Raw genomic sequence first — 20,082 nt, forward strand, 5'->3', positions numbered from 1 at the left:
GGCTAGTGGAAAACCCTTTCTCAAAAGAAAGATTGATGGCACCAGAGGAATGATACCTGAGATATCTGATGTTGCCCCCTGGTCTTCATGAATATGTGTACATGTGCTTTTTGGTATAAGATCTTCAGCATGACTACTTAACTAGCCAGCATTATTTGGCCAATCCTTCACACCAAGTTCTTCATAACCTGGGAATGGTAGGTCACTGATTTTCATTATCCTAGTGTCACTCTCTCTGCCTGATGGTCATGCTTTACCACTTTCTAGGTCTCCCTTGATTCTCCCCTTCTCTATGTCCACTCACTTTTTCTGTGAGGCCAGATGATTCTATGTGGGTCTTCTGTTCTCTCTTACTTCTGGCATCTTAGTATACGTAGCATTTCAGTTGCCCTTTATTTCTATGTAACATTTGTTCATACACATCAGCTCTTCTGCTTTATTTACTGCATGTCTTGTACAGGAGTACAGGGACAAAGGAGCCTCTGATAGCTAAACTTGTTTATTACCCTCAAAATACATGGGGACAGTACCTTGTGGAATGAAACGTTGACCTGAGTATGGTAAACTTTTCTGGCTTGAACATTTATTAGCTTGATACATTTTTATAAATTCCTGAATCTTCTTGGAAGATCCATTTTTCTTCTTTGAACAATTAGAGAAAATAATATTTATGTCAGTGAAGGTTCTCAGGGAGACAATTATATATATGAATCAATTAGTAGAATACACGTTATCTGCTGTTATGCCAAATGGTATAACTGCACAGTTGACCTGCCAGGGATCAGAGAGGTGAGCACCGTTAGGTAAAGAGGAAGCTATTTACCAGTCTCAGGACATGGTTTCTATGCCAACGCGGTTTTCTCTAGTTTTCCTTGACAATGAAAAGAGGAAAGAGAAAGTGAAACTATATTTGCACACATCATTTCCTCTTTCATTTCTGCTGTATCTAGTTTTGGCTGTAAAGGAAATTTCAGTGTACCCTATATTGAACTTTAATATATTGAAGATTATATGACTAAAACAGGGTGGGAAGAACTCCGACTCTCAAAGATTCTCAAAAATGAAGGCTTGTGAGACAGGCTTCTACTTAGTTTCTTCCTGAACTTTACACACTCTTTCCAAATTGTTAGGAGCTTCTTAAGAATAAAGTCTCTGTTTTATTTAGTATTTAATACATGCTTCATTGTTCTGTTTTATTCTTTCCCTTGTGTTAAAAGGAAAGAAAGCTAGAACACTTTTTAACAAATTTCAGTTGCTTAATAATGCCATTCTAAAATCAGTAATTGGGTATTAGTAGTGTGGTATTTGTGTCAAATGTGTTCTGTATCTGATAGTAGAAATGTCTTAAAGGTAGAGGATGCTAGGTTTAAAACTGACTAATTTTTTAATATTTTGTAATTAGAGTATTCTTTCCATTTCCATTATTAGGTACCCCCTAAAGAGGCAAGGGCAGTTTAGGATGTCACAACTCTTCCTAGGTTATCCTCATAACCTAAAAACAGTGGCTTTTAAAATTATTCAGTGTTCTCTTTTAGTGACAGCTTGTGATTATTGCCACATTCTCTCCCTTGTCAGTACTGTTTCCCAAGGCTTGGAGGATCATGAAGCACATGGAAAATAAAGAACAATTATATATATTCTTTATGTTTTTATTAGATCTTTAAAGTTTTATTTTAAAACATAGACTTTTATATAGATTAACACCTACATTTAAACAGACTGGTATATCAATTAAATGCTGTGTCACAACTGTTATAAGCTCTGTTAGAAAAATAAACATCTCACAACAATCTACAGTGTCAGCTTTTAATAAATACATAAAAGAGAAGTTAGTAGTCAACCAGTTATGCAAGGAGATTCATAGTATAGTACGTGAAATTGTCATATTTACCAAGCTTCTGTCTTTAAGTCAATTTCACCTTTTATATAATCAAAGCCAGAAACAACATAAAATGTGTTCATGAAGAATTTGTTTTTCTTTGAGCTATTTTATATTCAAATATCTTGATTTAAAAATACATTCTATATTAAATGTTTCTTACAAAGGCATTATTTGTTAAGTCAAACAAAGACTGTTATTGATTTTAAAACATGTCTAATTGCTTTTGCAAAGATTTACAAACCTTCATAAAGAAGGTAGTAGATGTAAAATAGCATTAAACATATGTTAAATATATACAAAATGAATTTCAATATTATATTGTGCAAATTGGTACTTATAATTTAGAATGAAAATAGTTTTGCTCAACATTTCAATAAAAATCTGTGTACCATACTTGTCATTGTGCAGACAGGTTTTCAGACTCACATTTATATGTATAAAGTCAGTAAAATTCTCTACAGGAATCACATTTCTATCCTTGATAATTGCAGTGTTTTTTTTTTCTTTCTCTTATACTGATGAGTTACACAGCTGTACTGACATTGGTTGTGAAGAATAGACACCTGGTTGAAAGAGTTAGCTTACAAAGATACATTTTATACAGGAAGGTATTCAGGTAGACAGAGTAGTGTTATTACTCTCACATATTCGACCAAAAGCTGCCTAAAGAGTTGAACAATTGTTTCACAGAAAGTACTATATTTTAACTGCAGTTTTTTTTTTATAACAGTCATCACATGGGCTGTAGAGGAAAAGTTACTTGAGCCAACGAAAACATCAGAAGAAAGTAAAGGATAAGGAGAAATGAGAAAGTTGCGAGATCTCAGAGGAAATCTTTTCAAGACCAGCTGGTTGCATCATTTCCATCTCTGGTAACTGGTATCAATCTTACAAAGTGCTGTGAAATCTAACTATGATGTTTTCATGTAATCTTTTTTCCAGTTAACTTATTTAAAAGTGAGATGATCATTTCAAACAATCCCTTCAATAGGAATGGGAATGCTAAAAATCCCTAAATGAAAGCTCAAGAAACTCCACACTTTTATTAGCTTCAGTTTGCCTAAATCACTGTTGTTAGTAGACAGTATAAATGGGAGCCTGAAAGAGCTTTTGTAACTCAGATTCAAAGGATCTGAGCTAATAGCCAGTTAGGTTTGCATCCAGTAGTATGCGGTTCAGCTGTATTAAAAACTGGCTTCACATGTCATCAAAAACGAATTCATTAACATTTATATGGAAAGAACTGTATCCATGAATATTTAATTGCTGTAGTGTTTATCTCAACACAATTTTAAACACTACACTGCAGATGACAATTTCAAGAGATGTCCCAATTTGGGGGATGCTAAATTGAAACAAAATGTCTTTTAGAATCAGCAAGACACATAGTAGGTATGTCTAATCAATTATCCACAACTAATTTGCCAGGCAGGGATTATGGAAGATGAAAAGGAAAGGATTTGAAGGAATATTAGTGCTATCCCTTTGAAAACGTTTGCATTACATAAAATGAAATTTTTACAGTCCTAAGGACATAAGGATAGCTGTAAGCTAAGTATCAAGAGTAAACAAGGAGAATACAGAATGTTACCATTGAACTTCCTAGTGAGCTGCTACCTTTACAAACAAAAATCACAATGTTGTGAACATTTAAAATTCCTTGTTTTCAGAGGAGCTGTATTTGTCCAAATGAATGTCAACATTAATAAGAGATTTTTTTGGAAATGAAGAACTTAGTTAGATTGTTAAGCTGTTATTTTTCAAAATTAGACTTATTGGCTTGAAGCTTATGGGCAATTTCTAGAGAAATGTGAATGGGACAAACAGGAGACAGGAAGGAAGGAAGAGTCATTGAGTATAAGCTTGTCTACCAAGTGCCAGAAGAAATATAATTCTACTGAGAAAAACAATCATAATCTAGCAAGAATAAATGATTTCAGTGTATCACAGATGTCTGTTGATATATAAAAGAATATCCTTAATGGAGGTTTAGTAAATATTAAAAGATATTTGAATTTTATTCTTTGGTGGTTTTGCATTTGATATATACACAATTTTAATTTGTCAATTTTGAAAACTTTGCCCCCAGAGATACCTAATTTGTTTTTGTTATTTTTAAAAACTAAGTTAAATTGAACATGTCTCTTTATGAATGGATATGGCTTAATAAATAGTAGAAAATACCTAAAAATAATTGTATCAAATGTTTATAAATACATGTTTACTGCAGTGTAAAAAATGTCTCAGAAGAAATAACTTGTATATAGTTGCTTATGTAGTGGAAATATGGGACATTTTTGAATAATTACACACCAGGGAACAAAATGCTGACAGGCCAAAAAAATATCACTCGTTATTCATTTTGCTAACAATTTAAAATTCAATTAATTGCATTTACTATCAACAACTCAAACGACTCATGTGGTCATAGCATTTGAAAATAGTCTAAAAATACATAAATTATTTAATCTAAGAATACCCTGTTTCCCCTTACTGTTAATTAATTCTACCTAGTAAATATTAATTCTTTTCTCACAAACTATTAAACAGAACAATTATTCAAGTAAAATATAAGCCCTACAATCTTTTAAAAATTAGCTTTTTAAGTTAACAAAAAGAAGAGAAAGAAAGGCTACAAGACATTCCACATGTAAGTACATATTATCATCCAGCACTGAATTCTTGGCAAGGAAATTCATCTTTCCCATGGCAACAGCCTTGGTCAGTCTTAAAATTAGTGCAAACTAGTGAGGGCCTAAAAATGTACAAATCATTTTTTTTCAAGGCTTCTCTTTGATTATGCTCTTTTGCTCATTTCATGTGGAAATCATTGTTCATAAACACTGCTCACTTTTGAGTTGTTAGCATTTAATTAATGGATATCTTCCTTTGGGAGGAGGGACTGCCAAACATTCATTAATATGTATATTTATAAAGGATCCTATTCTGAGCAGCAAAGTAGGATTTTAACATCAGCTTTAGTGAGCACAGTTTCTTTAGGTGCAGTCACAGTATTTTGACAATGCCCATCTCAACTTGAGTAAACACTTAAGTCAAGAGCATTGCCATAGCTCTGCTAAGGGACACATCATGATTGCTGACTAGAGAATAATTTACAGGCGTTCCAGCCCCCAGAGTATAATACCTAATGGAGGCTAGTGTTCATCAACATGCTAATATCTAATAACTTTCAAGTGCTGGAGAGCAGCAAACTGAGGAGAGACACTCTTTAGATTCCTCTGTTTTCACAGGTGAGACACTTGCTACACAAAGGACAGTTAGAATTTAGAATTCAAGTCATGAGCCTCTGGATCAAAGCATGACCAGCTCCAAGAGGCTTGTTCTTGTAGCCACTGTAGAGGGAAGGGCTGCACCAAAGCCCTATTAGAAGGTGGCTAATGGGAAAAACTAGAAGCTGCTTATGCACAGTATCTTTTTCTACTTTGCTTTGAAATATTCTCAAGAAAAATATTCAAGACTTGAATAAATCGTATTTTAAATTTTGCCATGGATATTTTACAGATTCAAGAGGTAGAGTATTATTGTCCAATGCTGTCCTGTAATTGGAAGGCAGCTCTTCTCTGATACTGTCATTTTCTCCATGTCTGTGTTTTTGTAAAATAGTTTTAATTTTCTGAGCCTCCATTTCCTGGCTAACAAAAAGGGGGATTAGCTTGTTTCCAAGATATTGCTCTCTCTTGTCCAATTTTATACCTTTGTGAATTCTCATGAGTAGGGTTGGGATTCAAGGAATGCCCTTACGGGACACAGGAGGGCAAGAATAATATAACTTTCCATTTGAAAAACTGTTGACATCATCTTGGAGTAAAAATCAAGAGAACATACTCAGAAAAGAGGGTACTCTGCTTGAAGCAGTTTTGTAGACACCTTGTGGATTTCAGGCTATAGGTCAGATCAATGACAGAGTGAAACAATCCATCCAGTTTGACAGGTAAGAAAATATAAACTATCTTCAGACAAAGAAGCTATGGACTTAGATGACACCTTACAGTGACCCTTATTAACATTCAGCGTTAAAACCAGTATTCTAGTAAAGTGACATTGTCATATAGGTTTTTATGGCAGTAGTAACTTAGCACTTATTTAATCCAGTCATTTGTGACATTATAAACTTATTCCAAAGGAAGAAAAACAGAATTTAAATGCAAAAAGGAGAAGATGGAGTCAAAATCCATTTTGGAAAAGAGAAGAAAGCAGACTTGTACATGCACAAAGCCACGCAGCTTCAAAGAAGAAAACAGACCCGTGCATGCACAAAACCGCACAGCTTCAAAAGCAATACCGCTTAGATTAAAGTTCATCTGTCCACCCCAACTGAAATGAAAGCCTAACCCTTACTCAGCTGGTTGTACACAGCTCGACAATGCCAATTGTTGGGTGTGGTTGACTGCTTTCAACTACTCCTGGATGCTTTTCATCAGCAGGGTGTACACAAGGATCACCACTCTGTGGTGGTGACACCCTGCAACCTGCTCCATAGCCTTGTGTTTGTCTGCGAAGCTCAGGGCTGACAGGTACCTGTAAAGTGTAATCAGTGCTTTCCAGATGATCTACATTCTACGCTGATCTAAATAAGTTATATATTACAATAAAGTGCTACAACACTAGTCTCCAACAGTAGTAAGACACATAGTTCACTGAAAACTTCAGCAGCTGAGTGAGTCATATGGTTGTGAAGACACTTGCCAGTCTTCATGGCACACTCTTCAATATAATTTGTCTTCTCCTGTGACTTTATATTATACTTGCTAGAATAAATTGTGTAAAAGCATCCAGCTTCCAACAGTTTTTGTTTGTTTGTTAATCTTATTTAGAAGTTGCACCTGAAGGCCTCCTGAGCATTTAGTTTGCTGATATCCATTTTTATTTCCTCAGGCTTTTCTCGTCGGTAGGTTACAGCTCTCGTGCAAACACTTTGCAGAATCAGTTTATCCTTGATGGAGAAGAAATATTAGGATTAGTAACAGAGCTGAGTGTTAGAAGTGGACAGTCACATATAACTGTCCTCCGAGTTCACCAACCTTTTTGGAAGCAGACATTCTGTAATCTGATGAGGACTTTATTTTATTACTATTCCATTGTAGTATCGCCTGTCTAATGATAAGAACTTTAAGCAACCCGATCAAGAATGTGACTATGAATATGATGAAAAATATTCGCAGATAGCTTGGGCCAGATAAACATTCTGCAAGAAAGGAAACAAGTTAATGGGTTAAAAAAATTTTAAAGTAAATCAAAGTTTTCTGTCAAATAAATATAGTTTACATTCTTATAATAAAAACAGGTTTATTTACAACTCTCTATTTTCACAAAGGAGGTTGATATTACTGATTACTCAAAACAGTGAACCCTTCTTTGGAGAATATACACAATTAAAATATTTCATTTGTTTGTAGCTTGCTATGTCAAAATCTCTTACCCATATGTAATTTTTTTTTAAAACAGTGACTGAGAGAGCTATAGTGGTGTGTACAATTCAGCACTATATGGAAAACATGATTTAAAAAGGATATTGAGCAGCCCCAAGCATTTAGCATGTGTTTTTCCTTTTATGCTTTCTCCTCCTTTATTGCTCAGCAGTAATGGAAAATAGAGTAAACATCTGCAGAAGCAAACTCAGTACTACTCTAATAGGGAAATAAATATTTTCTCTAAACCCTGGTGTAAGATTTCATTATTATTAGACACCATGACTCTGAGAAGTAGGAGTGTTGCATCTTGGACAATACCCAAATCTCTCGTCTCACTTTTTACTAATTAACTTCACTAATCTAGTCTGTTTGCCTCCACAAATTCATTATGTGTTCTTCCTCGAACAATAATCACTTGCTGAAGAAAGAAAAGCTGTGTTAGGAGAGGGAACATGCTAGGCCTTTGTATAAGCTCTGTGCTTGCCTGAGGTCTATGCTAGTCTCTGAGGAATATGGTTGCACAATAGTGGGTATTCCACAGAGCTCACAAGCTGCCCCAGATTCATAAAACACTTCCTGGACTGAAGCATGTGTTTCTCCACCCATTTTGCACGCTTCAGGGACCTGGTCTGAATGCTGCAGTTGCCTAGGAAAGAGCATCTAGAGAGAGGATGTGCCAAGGTCATGAGCATAGTAGCATCCAGGCATAGCTGATTCTGGCTCCAAAGCTCAATGCTAAACCAGCATGCCTCTTAAATGAGGCAAGGGATCTTCTACAATTAGGTGGACTTAATAGAGACCATTGTTTGTGATTGGTGACAAAAGACTTTGTGGAGATCAAAACCACACCCATTCCTATTCATTGAAATGGGAACAACAGATGCCAGTGTGGTACAATGCTTCCTTGTTAAAGATATCATGAGCACAGAATACGAAGTGTGTGTCCAAAGGTGGTGCTATTTGATCTTTTGCAGCTGCTTGCCTTCAGGTTAGTGACCCTCATAGCTTATGTTCTGACAGATTGTGATATCCCTTGGCTGACTTAGTCTACTCCATCAGCTAAGCCAATCCTTAGAGGGGCATGTGGCTTGATCCCTATCCTGGCTTTTTGCCTGATGGGAGCTTAGCCAGAGAGACCGAAAGAAGACCCTCTAAGAGTAGTTGAGTGGACAAATAATTAAGGTGCCTAACAAATGCTCTTTTCCTTTCCTTGCATAATAGTTGTCAAGGGGAGGGAAGTCTTGTAGTTTCTGATACATTTCAGAAATATAATGAATGTGTTAGCCAGAGGACCCGTTGAAGGTTCAAGTCTGTATTCATTTTTCCCCAATGTTGTTATGATGATCCAACATTTGCCTCTGGTCCTGCTTTTCTTAGCTGAGGTCAGGCTAGGTCTTTTTCTAAGGAGTTTTAAGGGAACACTGTTTGCAACAACACTTAAGTCAGAGTAGTGTTTACTTAACTTAATTAATGGTATGTTGGGGCCCTCTTTATTAGAAAGGCACTTGGCTTTCTGGAGAGATTGCTGCAGCCTGAGCTGGCAGCACATGGGACTCTTTTCTGAGCCAAATTCACTGTGGGCTAAGGGAATGAAATATGGGAAACTAAGATGTGCAGGACATTTCTATTCTGCTATTTCTCCGGGGCTGGGTTTTCTATTTGTTGAAATAGTAGAATCAAAAGGAACGTTTCCAAAGATCTGACTGCAAGTATAGCTTTATTTCACAGGTGGTTTTACAGCTTAGACCTGTGCAAAGTTGTTTTGAGTTCTTTTGGGAGTGCTCCAGTAAATTTTTGTTTAAAAGTAGTTTTTGAGTATAGCTCTCACATCTTTCCCATTATACATCCTCTTTGACTTGAGGTACTAAACACACCTATTATTCAATACACTTTTTATCCTCTATTTTGTACCTGAGGTATGGGCTCACAGAAATTTTGCAGAAGAGCTTACATTTCTTAATTTACTATATTTTAGACCAAGGTTTTTAGCTTAAAAGTAACACATTCTTTCCACTGTGTCAAATTCAGAATTATTCACCTTAAAGTTGTTGTTGTTTTTTTTTCACTTTTCGGTTTTTCTTTTTCTTTTCTTTCCCTTTTAATAGGCAGGATTTTACATAGCTCAGGATGGCCTTGAACTCCCCATGTATCTGAGGTTGACCTTGAACTTCTGATCTCTGGGTACCAATTCCCAAGTTCTCATATGTCACCTGATGCCTAGTTTCATGTGGTGCTGGGAATTGCACACAGGTTTTACCTATGCCAGGCAAGTGCTCTACCAACAGAGCTACACCCCAGACTCATAAGATGTGTAGGACATTTCTACTCTGCTATTTCTCCGGGGCTGGATTTTCTATTTGTTGAAATTGTAGAATCAAAAGGAATGTTTCCAAAGATCTGACTGCAAGTATAGCTTGTATTTCACAGGTGGTTTTACAGCTTAGACCTTAGGTATACTACAACAGCAGATGATCACTTAAAATTTTAGTGTTTTACCTGAAACAGGAGAATAAAGTTTTTGTAGATATGTGAAGGATGAGGAGAAGAGGCAAATTTAGGTTATATAGGGAAAACATAGCTCCTGAGCTCTTAGTGAAATTCTACACAGGGAACTTATATTTTTGGCTCATGTAAGTCCTTCTAGATAATTCATTTCCTTGGTGGAGGCAGGCAGCACATAGAGCCTGTGTGAATGAGCAGGGAGGTATGGCCACTTAAGTATTTCATCTTTGGGAGATTAAAAAATGGATTACTGATTCAGTTTAATACTGTATATACATATTAGAACAGGGCGTGTTTTTGTTTCTGTTTCTTTGTTTATATCTGTTTGTTTCTGTTTCTTTGTTTATATCTGTGACACAGTGATAGAGTTGTTTTAAAAAGGAATCCTATAATTTACAATGGAATCAATATGAAGCCACTGTTCCTTCTTTCAGGAATAAGGTACATGGTAGATCCTTGCCCCAGGAGTCTCCTCAGACTTACCTGATGTTTGGTCCATGCGATGCTGTTCCATGACAGCACAGGAGGCTTTACACTGATCAAGGACAGCCTGAGACAGATTGTGAGGGTGAAGGCACTGCAGACAATTCCTGTTCAAGGAACATGAAAGGATTACTACTTTAAAAGGGCAATAGACTGAATATTCCTAACCCTAACCCTGTGAAAAATAAACAACCAATGGACAAATTTTGAACCCATCAGCAAAGCCTGGTGGCCAAAGCCAATAATCCCAGATACATGAAGTCTGAGGCAGGAGGATGATATGGCCTAGGAATGCCTGGGTTACAGAGTAAATTCAAGGTCAGCATGAGTAAAACAATGCCTGTAAAGTAAAATAAAATTATAGTAAATAATGATAATAATAATAATAATAATATAATAAGTAGGATATGTTACTTTGTAGAGTACTTGCGCAGTTCAACTCAATTGAATCCACAAGCCTGGATTCAATCCCCACTAGCAAATAAATAACTAAACCCCACCATTATATTAAAATGCTATATTTCTAAATGATGTAAATAACTATGTATATTTCTAAAATTCTTACTTGCATTAGTGATCTGAGAAAGTATGTTTTAAAAATTTAAGCAAGCAAGCTGGAGGCACACTGACATTTATACAAGTGCTCTATGAGCAAGTCTCAGATTGTTAGTGAAAAATATTTTTACACAAAACAATATTTTTTGTTATGCAACACATGATTTTCCATTTATGCATCCCCTAAGTGCTTCATAGCACTATAATTCTTTATGTTAAATATTAAGATATTTAATCTAGTTATAATGAGTCACATTTATTCACTGACTGCCATGTACTAAGTACAAAAATTTTATTTTAGTTAACTTTACAAATATCACTTGATTCTTTCACAATTAACTAGAGGCACAGAGAATTTTAACAAATTATTTTATAGTAATAAGTAGGTTAGCTGGCAACATCTGTTTTCTGGAAATCATTTTCTTAAAAAGTCAACCAAACATGGTAGTGACTTTATATAGATTTGTTCTGATTATTCCAATGCAACTTACTAGCCAAAATTAGGAATTCCAGTATCCAATTCTTAAAGTTTCCTACTCAGGATTTTTTTTTAAACTTTTTTTATCATCATAATCATCATCATCATCATTTTTGTATGCTAGTAACTAAGAATTCAGCAACTAAGATTAAAGAAGGCAGAATGAAGAGCAAAACCAGCTGTCAGCCAGTATTGCTTTGTTCATTTGGAGACAGAATCATACCAGTTTTCACTGCAGGAGAGATGGCAGGTTGGGCAGTGCTCACAGAGACGGCCAATGCTTCTGGGATCAGTACACTCACACCTGCCACACACGCAGGTGCCTCTCCCGCTGCAAACTTGGCCCTTGGAGTTGACACAGTGCTGTGCTGAGGCTGACGGACACTGACACCAATCCCCTTCCCAGCCATTAAAGCAATGGCATCTGCCACCTTCACACTCCCCATGCCCTGCAACAGAGACACACTGGGATCAAGGTCACCAGGCCTACAGAGTTGGTAAGGTCTCCCCCATTTTCATGAAACATGCAACAGTCTGGTGAGTGGAAACAGCATCAGTTTCTACTAGTTTTGACAAAGCAGTGCCAGAATTAAGAAGTGTTTTAAATTCTGTTCTATTGGAAGTAGATTTCTCCTACTAATATGTAATGCTAACATGTACAAAGAAAGCCCCTACTTTGGTGGCTGCCCAACTGCTTAAATGCCAATTTGCTTTCAAGTTTTAAATTAGAAACAGATAAATATAGTGAAGCCATAAGGGCTGACTTCAAATCAGCAAAGTAAGAACATTTGGTCAATGCCTGCCACAGTTTTCCCTCTTCACTGTTGCTCAGTGAAAAGTTTGCAGGGTGATGGGGCAAACATTCTAACACTTCTCTGTGTTCAGGCATGGTTAAAGATAGGTCTTGTGAGAAGCAGAAACAATTCCCCTTATTCTCAGAACACTATGCAAGAGGTTAGCATCCTTAGAACACTATCCAGAACACTATATTAGCAGGGCAGGCTTAATCTGTTCTATTGTAGGCCAAACAGTGGAAAAGACAAATACATGTGTGCATGCGTGAGGGGCATTTATGCAGACAATTAACTTCAGAAAATCTTGGTTACACACTAATAAATGGATTTTAGACTATAAGAAGTGCCCAAAATTTAATATGGTAATGTGAAGTAGAAGTCTTCAAGAGGAGGTACACTGTATGTTTTATACATTTTCAAGCTTATCAGACTATAGACCAAACACCCTTCCTTTTCTTTCCTCTTTTTCACTTTATCTCCTAGTATTCCTCTCTTCCTCCTCCCTTCCCTCTATTCCCCCCTCTTGTCTCTTGTCTCTTCTCTCTCCCTCTCTCCCTCTTCCTTCTCTTATTGCTGAATACCTAACAGGTTAATTGTCCCATAGAGCCTACTGCTGGCTCAGCTCAGTTTGCTAAGTGTAAAACTAATGAGGTCCAGGCAAACAAATGTCGAACACATCCCATTTCCTGATGTAGCTAGCATGCTGAATCCCAGCCAGCTGACCTGTGAACATGAGTTTTCATTCCCAAGGGAAAGTGGTAGGGAAAAATGCATGTCAGCTTGCACTCACACAAGCAATTCAAAGCACGTTCTCAGTTGCTTCTGTGTGCATGGGGTGTGTGGTCAAAATCATGTAGACAGGGTCAATACATTGAGATTATGCAGCAGAACCTCAGATTCTCAATGTATATGATAGGCAGTTCTATTGACTAATGCCAGAAATGTCATTCTCTTCTTCCCTGTAAAATATTTATTTCCCCTATAAAATATATTAGACAACGTGGGTTTATTCTGAAGTAATCTTCCTTCCTAACCATAATTCTACTTACAACTGAATAAATGTCTAGAACACAGAGCATTTTACATGTGTAAGAGAATAAAAAGACAACTTGTAATAATGTTTTCCTGTAACTTAAAACAAGCTTTCTACTTATCCATGAATAGTTACCTTTTATGGGCTTTGGTTTCCATACAATTATAACAATGAAATATTTCCATTTCCCAATAATTTAACACATATTTTGTTACTAACATGCACATACAAAAAAAGAGATCTTTATACCCTTTCATGGAGAAACAATCAAGGAATTCAAATGACAGGTAGTTTAATTTATTTTAAAGTTACATTTTTGTTTTAATTTTCAAAGGCTGCATAGGTTTTTCTGGACTGTAACCAGTAGATGGCAGTGAACTAAATTAGCCAAAAGTAATCTTGATATTTTTATCTTATCCTATTTCATTGCAAAATCTGGTCTGTGTGTGGCCAGAAGGACAAAACTTCTGAATTACTTAACAATCCACTTCTCTCTGAAGAATGTATTCCTTTGTCCAGTCTGTGACTGGTGGCTTTCCAAAAATAAATTGGTGAGGTTTGAATGACTTTGAACATACAATTCTATCTACAATAGTTCTTTAAATTTTTCCAGTGAGTGGAATTATATTTTTATAGCTCACTTCCCCTCATCCTGACAGAAATAAAATCCTCCGCTGGACCCTGTGCTGGAATGAATCAGACCCTTATAGAATACCCGCCATTCTTCTAAAGAACCACGTCGGCAATCACCAGTAACTTCCTTTTCTTGTGTAAATTTTTCCAAGATCAAGGGATGCATGTGATCCATATTTCATTTTAGGTTTTGAATTTTTTAAAATAGCAGCCACAGTACTCAAGCTAAAAATATAAACATGATCTTGCCATGACCTAATTTCACAGACTATGAGGCTTTGAACTTTGATTTTGGGTTAAGTGGCAGTACCTCATCACATCAGATTTAAAGATACATTAATATATATGCCAATATCATTATGAATTCTAACTGCCTGTTTATATCAACTCACCAGCACATACATCCCCATGGAGATAGGGACAGGAGAAGTCATCCTTCTCACAGTACTGGCCATACACTCTTCCCAGCTTGGTTTTGTGACATAAACATTTCCCACAGATGCAAACACCTCGGCCACTGCAGACAGGTTGATCCTCCTGTGGCTTGCAAGTTTCAGAAGGAAACTGGTCTTCATCAAAATGACATTTGCTGTCTTCACATTGTGGACACTTGGGGTCTGGGGCAGCTTCCGCACACTGTCCTTTGAGTCCTCTGTGGTCCTCACACTGGCAACTGCAGCTTCTGTGTATGTGGACTTTAGTGGTTTCATTGAAACCAATAGGTTTGATTATTGCATAGTTTTTTCCTCCCATGATATCACATGTTTTCATCACAACAGTTACATTGAAAAGAACCTAAATTTCAAAGGAAAATGGAAATATATTTATATCCTTGGATACTGCAAACAATATATCAAGTAATCATATTTAAATCAACAGTGAACATCTTAGAGATACTAACAATATTTATAAATCACATGTGCATGCAATCTAATATGTAAGTACATAATTCCCACTTAATTCCATTTTTGCCTAACTGATTAATTAGAATTAAAGGAAGTAACAATTGCTAATGGCCTGTAAATCACCATGTGTCTATTCGTCCTCAGATGTCTGTCACCTTAGGTAACTGATTTCATGGACAACTGCTGAATCAGTGTTCTATTTTCTGAACTGGACATAAGAGGTTAGTGAACAATTGGCAGTAGGAACCAATAAACCTAAGTAAACGGCTTCTTATCTTTTAGGTCAGAACCCTGATTTAGTCATATGGGCAATTTTATTTATTTGTATTTTTTAGAGGCTCACAGTAAAGACCCAGTGGAGGAAAACACAACTCCATCTCTGATGTTACTTGAGAAAGAGGTTCAGGACTTATTCTCCAGCTTCAAGACCTCACACCAAAGTCACTTGTTACTGTGGGGTCATCCCAGTACTAAAGAATGGACTAGCAAGGAATGGTATTTTTTTTCCCCTCTAGAACAACAGTTTATTTGCCTGACAATTTTTCCTTGTTCTTTAATTCCTTGTTATCTATTATATGGTTGATTTAATATCTATATTTTCTGACTTCAGCTTCAGGTGCTTGGAAAATCAGGAAGCTTATATACATATACAGTTATATATGAGTTCACTACAATAATTAAATTCAAACATTAGAATAATGGATGCTGGGCTTCTGAATTGGAAATTATGTAGCATGAAATAAAAGAGCTATATTTAGGCATCCATGTACAAGACATTTTATTTAAATGTGTCACATTAAAATCAGTGTGGTTGGAGTCAGTTTGTGCTCAAATTGTTTTTGCCCCTAAGAATTTTAAGGATCCACAGATGTGTAGGATGAGTGGCCACTGCTATTAAGACTAGTATAATAAAACTTAGGCCTTCTATAGTTGAAGGCTGGTTGACTCCTCGTGGGAGATAAGCTGTTTATAGTTGAAAGGAGCATAGTCAAAGAAAGAAAAAAATTAAGGAAGGTAAATCATTGTTATATATTTGAGTCTTTGAAGACTCACCTTGTTTTTCAGAATTTAGCCTTTTTTTTTTTTACAAAAATTTACAAAAACTTTTCTGTAGCAGAAATTAAATGTGTCTTATATAAACTAGTATATTATCATTTTTGAACAATATCCAAGGAAAAATTATAGAGTAAACTACCGAATTAGAAGCTTAGGATAATGAAAGATACACAGCTTGTGGGCACAATCACACTACCCACAGCTTCTAATGTTCCTATGAGGAAAAAAAATATTTTAAGTGTTTTCTTTGAATTAATCTTAGAACTTTAGGACTTTGCATTTGAAAAATCCTTCCCAATACAGGATAGAGTAATAAAACTTCAGAACCTTAGAATGAGAAGGAGGAAAGAATCAAAAATTTCTCTGTACCAGTTCATTCAGGTACAGCTGAAGTAAGAGATACTGAAGAAGTGACACCCTACCCGGCCCCTGCTGAGGACATGATGTAGTCTATTGTGGCAGTTCTTGGAGAATAACCATTTCATCTGGTCCTGGAGTTCTCTTGGTTTCTCAACTCTTTCTAGTTATTATATAAATGCTATCATCCCTCTGATTTGACTGTTTTTTAACAAATTTCTTTATCTCCTTTTCCTGGGCATCACAAAATGAAAGATTTTGGAATTCTTAGCTTTTATATACTATACCATCCTTTCATACTCTGAGAATGAACAGATTTGAAACTATAAAGGCTTTGTCACTATTACATCTACAGATACTACTTGCTTGGAAGGATGTTATTTCTTTATTAGGCAAAACCTCTCAGAAAATATATTACTACTAAGTATTTAATAAGTATTTAACACAATACATATTTATTTTAACTTGAAAATTTGAGAGAAGTCAATTATGTATAGATATAGATGTAACTTTAAGAAGAAACAGGAAGGCTCATTTAAAGTTGAAACAAAATTCTAATAGTTAGTAGCAAAGTTTTTAAAGTAGTTTTTTTTAAGAAAGCACACCAAAAAAATTGTCTTAAACAAGAAAAAACATACTGCCACATACTTCGTCATTGCTTGTCACGTTTCCACACCCACTTATGCCTGGCTTTCTGGCCCCATCTGGACAAATGGCAGTGATGTTAAAATGGACACCGTGTACCTGGTTTTCCAGCTGTACTTTTACTTCTGAGATGAGCTTCTGCAGAGACATCAACTTTTAATTACACTGAAGTAGTTTCTAGTATAAGCGACAAAGCAGACTCATAATCATTATGCCATCCTGGATTTAATATTTAACTTTAATCAAAGTCTATATCTGGGAAATGAATAAAATGGTAGCTTCTCACAACAGCTCAATTGTATTTAAATCATATGAAATACGAAATGATCAGCTGGTTTAAATAGTTTGATTTTTCCACATATCTATGATCACAAATTTCAAACCCTATAGAAATACCTCTCTTATCCAGTGTGGCAATGACAATTTTTCAAATTCTTATTGATGATATTTAATGATGAAGTTTAAAGAAACATTCTCATAGCACATGAGTTCTGACAATTTACAGCAGGAAACATGGTTTTGGCAAAAATGAAACTTGAATTTCAAATGATTTTGACTATCATGAAACATTAAGTGTTTTATAAATACATAGTTGAAACAGTTTTGTGGGGGTGGCATTTATAAACTGTGATTGTGCATAGGAATCACTGGTGAAACACTGTTGTACAAGGTTCTCTGAGATGGGCTTAGGGCTTTTATCATCTCTATGCTTGCTTGCATCCATAATGTTTGCCTTAATTCTAAAGCAGGGCTTCATATAGGGTACAGAACCATGAATTAATTTACACAGTCATTCATAGGCTCACTCATTAAACATCTACTGCTTGATATCAAGTATTGGGCACACACTAAGGCCTTCCATCACAATCTTACAGTTCCAAAGGATCCAACTACTTTAAATATATCTTTTAGATATGTGTGCATTTGGTCATATACATCTGAGCCTGGCACATGCAAAAACCCTCATTTTAAACTTGTAAAGAAAAATAACAGAGGTGTGAAATATGTGGCTATGAAAGGAGAATGGGTTGTACCCTGTAGAGGAAAAGACTTAGAGAGGCTTCCAATGTTTTAGTTAAAGTAACTTTACTCCTTCAACAATAACTTTGATAACGAGATGAGTTTTTACTGATGAATAATTGATCATGAAATTCTGATAGCATGTCCTCAAAAGAAGATGCTTTCCTCAAGTTCATGAATATTATTCAAGTAGGTGAAACTACACACACACACACACACACACACACACACACACTTACTTTTCTCTCCCCCAAGAGTTCATATACTGCAATAACAAGTAATTCTAACAAGCTAGAAGAACCTTACAAAGGTGTAATCTATCTAATTTGGATATGCATTGGTTTCTTTGGTCAGTACATGTCTCCCATAGTAGCACATTAGCCACGCTTGCAGTTCCTCTAGGTTCTCAAACCACTTGGGCCAATGTCTTTGAAGTATTGTATGAAGAAAAATTTATACAATATTTTCTGTCCTTTGCTTTGCAAGTCAAGTTTCTGGTGAACTATTAAACTTCTTTACTCTCTGAGAGGGGCTAGGACAGATGCTATTCATGTCTAAGAGTTGTTGGGAAAGACCCCATTTTTTTTCTGGATGCATAATACTTCAATGAATTATGAATTGTCTCTGTTGGGATTTTAATAATACAATTTTAAAATTGTATTATTCTATAAAAAGAATTTTGAAGACATAGACACATAAAAATAATAGTAATCGAGTCTCAAGGAGATTAGCTTAGCCAAAATAAGTTTTTGTTGTGTTAACTATTATTCTTTCACTGCAAGGCTGCATGGAACCACAGTAGGCTAACAGGTATGTGACTACATACCTGCACAAGGCAAAGAACATAAGGCCAAATAGTGCTGTCTGCTTTTGCTGTTTGAGACAAAGTCTCACTCATAGCTTACTGTCTCACTTTTTAAAAAGCTAGATGTGTTTATATGCTCCAGTACAGGGGAACGCCAGGGCCAAAAAGTGGGAATGGGTGGGTAGGGAAGTGGGGGGGAGGGTATGGGGGACTTTTGGGATAGCATTGGAAATGTAATTGAGGAAAATATGTAATAAAAAAATTAAAAATATAAATAAATTAGAATGCTACCCACCCTGATCTCAAAAAAAAAAAAATAGCTAGATGTGGTGGTACATGCTTATCATTCTAGGACCCAGGAGGTGGCTGAGGTAGCAGAATCAAGATTCTAAGGGTAAACTGGGCTTATCAAACAAACAAACAAACACGAGAAGAGAAGAGAAGAGAAGAGAAGAGAAGAGAAGAGAAGAGAAGAGAAGAGAAGAGAAGAGAAGCCAATTTATATACTTCAGGTTAATAAAACAGATACCCTGTAGTAATTAAAAGGACTAATTGCATAAACTCCCTTTTCATTTGGATGACTCTTAAGAACAAACTATGGATAGAAGTGAAGTATGGGTATGTTTTGCTTTGCTTGATATAAAATTCCATGAATCTAACATTTGAAAAAACACACATAAATGTTTTGCCTGTATGTATGTAAGCAAGTGCAGTGCTGATATAGGCTAGAAAGGGATGATGACAGATCTCTTGAAACTATAGTTCATAGACATCGTTCTGATCTACCATGTGGGTGCTGGGAACTGATCCTCCATTCTCTCGAAGAACAGCAAGTACTCTTAGCTACTGAGCGGTCTCTCCAGTCCTAGGATTTAACATTATTTGTATGGTAGTAAAAGATTTAATTTAAGATATTTGTGTTCATTTAATTCTCTGTAGTTTTCAGACAGTAAAAAGTTTTCTGCAGAAGCAAATCTATCAAGATTTAGTTTCTTTAAAGAATACATTTAAACAATTTCTTCATTTTCTGCCCTATGTCTGCTTCCCACCTTCCTCTTTGAACCCAAGTTTCAAGCAGGTGTGGTCTGAAGACAATTAACAAAGCTGCCTAAGGGGTTCACAGCTCTGTGGCTCAGGCAACACTAATACTAAATGTCAGGCAACCAGGCAGGCAGAAAATCTGGAGAAGCCAGGCCTTATAACTGGCCAATAAGTCCATTGAAGAATAAAGCATAAATTTTAACACCTATTTAAAAAAAATCAAAGGACAAAAGATAAACAGGCCGTACAGCTGGAAGCAGATGAGGCATAGAATAGCACCTGGAATTTCATCCTGCTGCCTCTGTTTATTAGCTGTGTGGACTGTGGTCAATTCACTTACTTTTCTGTTCCTAAATATACAATGGGGCTACTAATTGCTGCCTAATAGAGCAAGTGTGTGGATTGAGTGAAGTCATGTATGGAAAATGACTGGCATAAAAAGAAAAGTCAGTATTAGCAAA

The 20,082-nt window shown here is 35.9% G+C and overlaps 1 protein-coding gene across 1 annotated transcript in view; it reads right to left on the reverse strand.

The window, feature by feature from the left end:
• Positions 1 to 1,792: 1,792 nt before the first annotated feature.
• Positions 1,793 to 20,082, reverse strand: part of Itgb8 (integrin subunit beta 8) — an 83,905-nt gene continuing 65,615 nt past the window's right edge. The window contains exons 9-14 of the mRNA XM_021179505.2: positions 16,759 to 16,893; positions 14,185 to 14,587; positions 11,556 to 11,781; positions 10,300 to 10,406; positions 6,925 to 7,088; positions 1,793 to 6,836 (exon numbers count right to left, since the gene is read on the reverse strand). Coding sequence (XP_021035164.1) covers positions 6,714 to 6,836; positions 6,925 to 7,088; positions 10,300 to 10,406; positions 11,556 to 11,781; positions 14,185 to 14,587; positions 16,759 to 16,893 — 1,158 coding nt within the window. The 3' untranslated portion in view covers positions 1,793 to 6,713. The remainder of the gene's footprint in view (positions 6,837 to 6,924; positions 7,089 to 10,299; positions 10,407 to 11,555; positions 11,782 to 14,184; positions 14,588 to 16,758; positions 16,894 to 20,082) is intronic.

Source organism: Mus caroli, chromosome 12, assembly GCF_900094665.2.
Source record: "Mus caroli chromosome 12, CAROLI_EIJ_v1.1, whole genome shotgun sequence".
NCBI classification, from domain to species: domain Eukaryota; kingdom Metazoa; phylum Chordata; class Mammalia; order Rodentia; family Muridae; genus Mus; species Mus caroli.